Source organism: Cibotium barometz, chromosome 14, assembly GCF_041138505.1.
Source record: "Cibotium barometz isolate CiBa-2024 chromosome 14, ASM4113850v1, whole genome shotgun sequence".
Lineage (NCBI taxonomy): Eukaryota > Viridiplantae > Streptophyta > Polypodiopsida > Cyatheales > Cibotiaceae > Cibotium > Cibotium barometz.
Genome location: NC_141059.1, coordinates 31,275,819 through 31,283,825, shown reverse-complemented (window position 1 = coordinate 31,283,825; position 8,007 = coordinate 31,275,819). Strand labels below are relative to the sequence as shown.

Sequence of the window (8,007 nt, the reverse complement as noted above, 5' to 3'; positions counted from 1 at the left end):
GCAAATACAACACCCATGTCTTGCTATACAACACTTGCACGAGGCTAAACACGTTTTTTTTTTGCAATACAACACCCCTCTCACTTGTGCCAAGCTACACACTTTTTCTTTTTCTTTTTTGGCAATAGAACATCCCTCTCGTGCAATACAACACACCAAAAAAAAAAATCGTGTTGACTCTTTATATGTGATGGGGTTTTGTAATAAGCCCATCACCGTTATGATGGTAAGGTGGGAAGAACATGCAAGTAAGAGGGAGTGGCTAAACATGAAAGGCTTTGCCGATCGTTGTGCTTGCAAATAAAGTATAGTTTGACTTTCCCCATCTCTCTCTCGAGAGAGAGACACACACACACACAGAGAAACCCCCACCGCCCCTTTGTCCCTCTCTCTCTCACACACACACCCACCCCTATGAGGCTAAGCGTGGCGGCGCCCAACGCCCTGCTGCTGGGCTTGCTTGTACTGACGGCATGCATAGGGATGCTGCAGCTGTATCCGACTGTAACTTCCGATATCCAGCACCTCAACAACAAAAACATCTACACCATTACCTCCACAGAAGCAAGCTTAATTCGGCCCAACAACATTATTAACACCAATACGAATGCCAACTTACTGCAGCTTAAACGCACCGAAGATGACCTCTTCGATCTTCTCATGCGGCGCTTCGCCTTCATCGAGCGTGGCTTGCAGAATGCACAGCTCTATGAATCCCTTCTCTTTGACAAAATCAAAGATATGGAAGATGCAGCCCACCTCCTCCACAACCACTTATCTCTAAGTGTAGAGTTTTGGCCCCTAATCAAAGACCCACATGCAGCAAATGATCACTCAACACATAACCGTGAAAGCTCTGATCACTCCTTCATGTCTACGATCTCAAGCACAGAAACTATGTCCGAGGAGGGCCTCTCTGAGCTTTTCTACTTCCCCTCCGAGCTTTCCCATGGGCGTTTATTATGCTTTAAAGGCAATGATTCATCCTTTGGTGCCAACAACTCCTATGGTTTTGCATTCAAAGATGGCTTGCCTCCTGACTCTTATTTCATCCCTGGTGTAACCCTCATAGCTAACACAGAAGAGGACTTTCCAAACCCATGGCCGGCCGTGTTTGGCCTTGCTCCATTTGTGCATTGGAAATTAACCCACCATTGTGGACATGCTGATAGGCTCTTACTTTTCCACATAGGTCAATATAGATTCAACATTGTTGGTGGACACTGGATGGCTGATGTCATGGAAGCTGTCGGTCTTCCTAGTTTTGACACAATTCAGGAGAGAAAAGATGCCCAAAAGCCAGTGTGCTTTGAGAATGCAGTATTGAGCAGGAGAGGGCTGGTTGGTGTGAATGAGGACCATTTGGCTTCCATTTTTGAAGAAATCAGGTGCCAAGCAATGAGGACCTGTGGTGTGAAACGGACAAGTCTGCGGACCGGACAACATGTTAATGTGACTTTGATGGTGAGGAATGGTAGAGCCAGAGGTTTCTTAGATGAAAAAGCTTGGCAGCAAGTAGTGCAGCAGCAATGTGAGAAGGTGCAGGGATGTTCTTGGTCTGTCATGTATGTGGAAAACTTGACCTTCTGTGAGCAGGTAATCCTTTTCCTGTGACAAAGAGTTTTTAAACCAAAGTCCTTATCTAAGGGCAGATCTGTGTCTCTAATAATGGATGGGTTTATAGTGTATTTTTCTTGTTGAAATTTGTCATTGCCTGCATTTTCCATGAACAAAAATCATTCATTTTAGTTATAATGGTGATTTTAAAAAAAAATAGTACTAAATCCTGGGTATGTTCAAGCATTACCTTTATTTTGATTTGGTTGGAAAAAACATCTTCTTAGAGCACTGATGCTGAGTCTCATTATAACTTTTAGATTGCAGGTGATAATTTAAAAGTGGGTTAATGGTACTAATTAGTAAGAAAATACTGCAGGTGGAGAGGATGGCTTACACTGACATACTAGTGTCTGCACATGGAGATGAGCTCACCAACATGATATTCATGTTGCAAGTGGGCAGGATCATGGAAATGCTGCCAGGTGGCTGGCTGGAATTGGCAGGGAGCGTCCAATACAGATACCAGAACCTTGCAAGGTGGGTTGGCCATCAACATGAAGGCTATTGGAGAGACCCCAACACACCAGGATGTCCCTTAGCCCTTGCCAATAATATTGATGGCAAGAGTAATGTCCTAAGTCAAGACCTTAGTATAAATAATAGCATCGATAATGATTGCTTCGTGCATTTCTACAAGAATCAACCCGTGGGTATGAATGCTACTTACATTGGAGGTTGGCTTTACAATGTCATTGCTACCTTCCTTTCCGCCAAAGAGCAGCGTAATGTAACCTTGAATTATTCCCCTGAATGCAATTGCAGAATTAATGCCTAATTGATTATTTAACGGGATTTTCTATGATCAAAGAACTCTCTCTCTCTCTCTCTCAAACCGGGGCGTCACGACAAACCCTACTGTGGGCCCTACTGGAAATCTAAAACTAACATTTTCCTTCTTTTTTTTTCAAAAGACTGGCTGTTTATATTAAGAAGAAGGAAGGAGACAGGTTACAACGTGTTGAAAAGCTGCACTTCGTTTTGCAAAAGAAGGCGCTATTTTGAAAATCCAAAATTTAGACAAACATTTAAATTCAAGAATTCTCACAAAGTGTCCCTAGCCGCCAGAGTGGTCATTTACGTGGTAACTGGTCATGCACATGCGTTCTCTATTATACGCAGTGTGGGCGGTTGCTTGAAGAAAGGCGGTTCTTTCGCCTCCAGCTAACTCCTTTGCGTTTCCGGTACTTCTCTTATATCACCCTCCGCAGTCCGTAGGTTCTCTTCTCTTTCTTAGCTTGATGGCTTACGGCCTCTCCAGGACACATGCAACCATGTCATCGTCTTCTTCTTCTTTTGGAGGATAGACCTTGCACTTGGCACCCACATCCAAACAATGGATCTCACTCAGGATAGCGCCTTTTCCACGAGTAATCATCACTGCAGAGTGCAGAAATGTTCATAGCTTGAGCAGCAGCAGCAGCCAGATGATGAAGGGGGGAAGCAGCACGCAGGACCTGAGCTTTTCAGAAGGTGGTAGACCTGGAAGCTGGTTCCTCTCGTGGTCCTTTATCAGCTGCTACACAGGTCACATTGCCTTATCTTTCTCTTCAGATTGCCTGGTTTGGTCCCTAATTCCTGTTTGTATGTCATTCCTCTTCTGAGACTTTTTTGTGTTATCCCTTGTCTTTTGTTCTTGGGCTATGGGAGAGAGGTATGATTACTGTTGCTTGTTGATTGCTTCTATAAGAGCTCTATCCTTGGATAGGATGAGTAGAATCTTGTCTCTGGTTTTTTCTAATTTTTCCAGGGTGAAGTCTGAAGCTCTCTTTTGGAATTTAAGCAATAGCCTTCTCTCTAGACTGAAGAGGGCTTGGGTTTGTTTAGTCCAGTACCTGTTGCATGTAGTGATTAAACAAAGTGTGAGAGGGGTACCCTTGATTTCAGAGTTGTTAAATGTAGCTGATAACCTCTGCAGCCATGCGTGCCATAGATACTCACATCTGATAACATTCCAGAGTGCTATTGAACATCCTATGTTTTCCCCTAACATTAGATTCTTCCAGTTGACATCCTTGCCCCACATCTGAATAGTGGAGTGCAGCTCTTTGAATGTGCTGGATATGTGCATACATTGAATGAAGATGTGAAGGTCGTCCTCCGGTAGGCCGCATCTAGCACATTGATCTGAGGAGATGTGCAATTTTGCTGCCTTGCCCTGAGTCCATATGGCTGTGTAAACTGTCAGCCATGCTAGGCATGATTTCTTGGGGTCGATATGTGGGCTCCACAGCTCACTGAGGATGTTATACCATTTTTCCGATCCCAGTTGGTGTTCCATCGGCGGTTGAGGGTGACGTGGATTGCAGGAGCTCTTTCGAAAGGGCTTTCGAAATTAGGGATTGGGAGTAGAGGTTTGCTCTCTACCCATTGAAAAGCTGAGATACTGAAGGTTGGAGATCTGCTTATTTTCCAAATTTCCAGTTGGTTCCATTGAACTACTCTGCTTTGGATTAGATCCAACTCTGGTGAACTACTGTCAATTTTGGCTACAAGTTCACCTCTTGTTAGCCAGGTTCCTTTGTGGTGGTTGAATATATCTGCCCAGGTAGCTAGTCCTTTTTTGTACAGATTTAGAGCTATCTTCCCTTCCTCTGGTTCAAGGGGGGTCAGGGGGAGTATAGACCACCAACAAGAATCGTTGGCTAAAATTCCTTCTGCTTTGTTGTCCTTGGGGATAATGGTTAGAAACCTCTTGATTCTGAACGAGGCTTTCCATATGGATGTTACTAGTTGACTCTCTTTGGGGGTTATAGGGTGCTTGGATGCCACGATGGTGCTGATGGGGAGATTGCACCATTTATTGTGGCCTGTGATAGTGAACCTGGGGGTGTCTTTGAGCAGCAGCTGTGCCCAATCTTCTGTGAGGTTCTCTAAGGCTCTGATGATCCATTTTGAGGCCATTCTGTCAGCATAATGCCTGATATCTTTAATCCCCAGCCCTCCCTTGGTTTTGGGGATGGTACAGGTGTCCCATTTTACTTTAGGTCTGCTCTTGTTCCATGGGTCCCCTCCCCGTAGGTAATTTCTGCATAGCTTGGTGAAGTCTTTAAGGTCAGAGTCTGGGCCTCCAGCAGCTGAGAAAGTAGATAGTAGATGGGATGATGAAGTGATTCAGCACCATGATTCTCCCTGCTAGTGACAGTTGCTTTCTTTTCCATCTTAGTAGCTTGCTTTCTATTTTCTCCATTACCCATTGCCATTTCTGTCTCAATGTCACCTTGAATCCCATGGGGATACCAAGGAGCCTGAAGATCTCACCATCCTGAATGATGTTACAACCTGTCTCCAGAAGCTAAGAAGGGAGGGGTTCAATGAGGGTTTTGATTCCTGTCTTGCTGTGTTTTTTTTTGGAGCCTGAGGCTTCACAGTAGGTTTGGAGGCATCTCCAGAGTGCCTTGATATTCTCTTCATCATTTGCTATTAGGCTGTTAGTGTCATCAGCAAACATCTGGGTGCACATTTGTTCTCCATTGGGTAAAGTGATGCCAATCAATTCACCTTTGCTGATCTTGTCCTTGATTAGCCAATTTAGTCCATGTGCAGCTACTGCATACAGTAGGGGTGCTAAGGGGCATCCTTGTCTGATACTCTTTTCTAAGGGGAAGGAGTCAGACAGTTCTCCATTAATGATAATTTTGGCTTTGGCATTTCCAAATAAGGTTTTCACCATGTGGGTGAATTGGGGGCCCAGTCCCATATCTCTGAGTGATTGGAGGATGTAGTCTCACTGTATTCTGTCATAAGCTTTATCAAAGTCAATCTTAATAAACATGTAGTCCTGATTGGTTTTTTCTGCATATTCAATCCCTTCCCATAAGGCAATGATGGAATCCAGGATATACCTGCCTTTGATAAACCCTTTTTGTTCCTTGGTTATCCAGAGTTTCATGTGTTTGGATAATCTGAGGGCTAAGGCTTTGGCAATGATTTTATACACACTGTTGAGCATTGTAAGAGGTCTCCAGTTACCCATGTTTTCTCTGGGGCCTTTTTTGTGGATGAGCTTGATAAGGCCTTCATTGATTGTTGATGGGAGGGCTCCATATTTCACAGATTCTTGCCACACTTGGATTATTGGTCCTGTTAGCAAATCACAAAAAGTTTGAAAAAATTCAGAAGGAAGTCCATCCTCACCTGGGCTCTTTTTGGTTTTGAGAGAGAAGATGGCATCTTTGATTTCATCATGAGTGATGTCCTGTTCCAGTAAGGAGGCTGGCTACTTTGATAGCCTCCATTGCGGACCATCCTCCTGCAAGATGTTGTGAAAGTAGTAAGTGAGGAGTTTTTTGTTCTCCTCTTGGTTGGTAGCCTGGATTCCATCATTGTTTTTAAGCAAGGGAATATGTTCTTGCCTTTGCTTGACTTTCAGCATTTTAAACATTTCAGGGAGGCCTGTCAATTTTTCGTGCCTACCATTCCCTGGTAAAGAGCTTGGTATGTTGGAGGGCGATTTCTTCTTCTCTTTTAATTTTGGCTCTGAGCTGATTGACATTAGTAGGGTCAGTGGAGGATTCTTGTTCTTGAAGCTGCTCTTGGAGTTTTTTTAATCTGCTGATTCTGTGAGCTGTAACTTCCTTTCTGACCTGCTTGAGCAAGTTTTGGGTTGACTTAACTGATAGACTCCAAGCTTTAGCTGGGAAAAGATTGTTGCTGAAGAAGAAGTTCCAGATGTGTTTGGTTTCTTCTTGTACTAGAGGCAGCTTAAATAGTTCAAGGTCTGTGTGGAACCAGCTAGATTTGTGTCTGCTGTCTTGATCATCCATAGTGGTGATGATGGGGTAGTGATCTGATATGCAGGTAGTAATGTCAACTGAGCATTCACACCTATTGTATTTAGTATATATTTCACCACTTGCATAAGATCTATCTAATCTGGCTTTTCTGGTGAGCTCTCCAGAAGAGTAGTTTTGCCATGTGAAGCTTCCTTCTTGCCCCAAGTCTTGCAGATTGAACTTGTGTTTAACTTTTTCCCAAGTTTGTTTCTCTGTTCCAACCAAGGTTTGACCTTTGGAGTTGAATCTGTCCTTGAGGGACTTCAACCATGTTGAAGTCTCCCATAATCAAAACAGGTGCTTGTAGCCTTAGTAGAGAGTTCCATGTTCTAATCCTCTGTTTTTGTGGGCCATGAGCATATACTCCTACATAGGTGAAGTTGTTCATGAGCATTGCTATCCATTGATTGTTGTTGTCAATGTGAAAGTCTTCTAGGTCTTGGATGCAGTCATTATGGATGCCAACTGCTAGGCCTCCACTTCCATGAGTGTGTAATGAGTTAACCAAAAGTGTTCAGGGGAGATGGAGTATAGCCTTCTGTTCAGCTCCTCACCTGTAGTCTTTATCTCCACTAGAGTGATGATGTCTAGATGACCTTTGGATTTAATCCATTGTCTGACTAGTTGTCTTTGGGTCAGAAAGTTCTTTGACATTGAAGCCTGCAAATTTCATTATCTTTTGTTGGGGGGTTTGTTGTGACCTCCTTTAGGGGGTGGAGGTTCCCAGGTGGGCTCTGCCCCTCTTGAGTTCTTTGCTTATCTCCATGTCATTGGAGTTACCTGCTTGTGGTTTGGAGCTTTTTTCAGGAGCTGGGATGACTGTGGTATCCATGTCAGCTGAATCCAGGTTGTCAACTTCCTTCTCTAACCTCTGTTTGTTTATAGGGGTGCTTTCTACACATTCATTTTCTTCTTCTGTATCATCAGGGTCTGGTACAGAGGCTAAAACTGAGTACCTATTGGGCTTGAGAAGGGTCTGAGGGGGTTTGGGTCTGTTAGGAGGTCTCCTTCTGTTGACTTGGATGAACTCTGTTTCTTTTGGGTTTTCATTAGAAGGTTGAGGGCCGGGGTTAGGGGGGCTTGGCTAGGGTTAGGGGGGGTTTTTCTTTCAGAAACTTGGGGTAGGATGATCTGAGGGTGTTTGATGGGGCAGTTTCTGATAAGGTGTCCTTGTTTTCCACAGTGGAAGCAGGAGTTGGGAAGATGTTTGTAAAGAACTGGCTGAATATGGGAGAACTCACCACACCCTATAGCAATCTCATCTGGGAGAGGGAGGGCAAGGTCAAGCTCTACTAGAACTTGAGGGTGCCAAGCAGGGTTGTCACATGCTCCCATAGCAGCACCTCTGTACTCGGCCTTTGTACTGGATAGAGCAACCGTAGGTTGCTTCTTGTTGCTCCAAGTTACAACAGCACTCCCCAAAGAAAACATGAAGCCACTAGTAGATCTTCTATCTGAGATACTACCAGCCCAATGAGCATCTATGTACCCATGTATACATATCTCTATCACAGTTTCATAAAATAGTCCACAATGCAAAGTAGACCTCACATACCTCAGTATACGTCTCAATGCATCCAAATGCGGCTTCCGAGGAACCTGCATAAACTGACTC

The 8,007-nt window shown here is 44.0% G+C and overlaps 1 protein-coding gene across 1 annotated transcript; it reads left to right on the top strand.

Moving 5' to 3' along the window:
* Positions 1-390: 390 nt before the first annotated feature.
* On the top strand, positions 391-2,405 carry LOC147631924 (uncharacterized). The gene is made up of 2 exons (XM_086807903.1): positions 391-1,596; positions 1,937-2,405. Exons 1-2 carry the CDS (start codon positions 415-417, stop codon positions 2,393-2,395), a joined length of 1,641 nt encoding a protein of 546 aa, XP_086664029.1. The 5' UTR covers positions 391-414; the 3' UTR covers positions 2,396-2,405.
* Positions 2,406-8,007: the final 5,602 nt, after the last annotated feature.

Bases quoted from the DNA above. Each gene is read 5' to 3' on its own strand.
- LOC147631924 (XM_086807903.1), top strand. From the start codon at position 415: ATGAGGCTAAGCGTGGCGGCGCCCAACGCCCTGCTGCTGGGCTTGCTT. The intron at 1,597-1,936 runs GTAATCCTTTTC...AAAATACTGCAG, and splicing joins ACTTGACCTTCTGTGAGCAG to GTGGAGAGGATGGCTTACAC.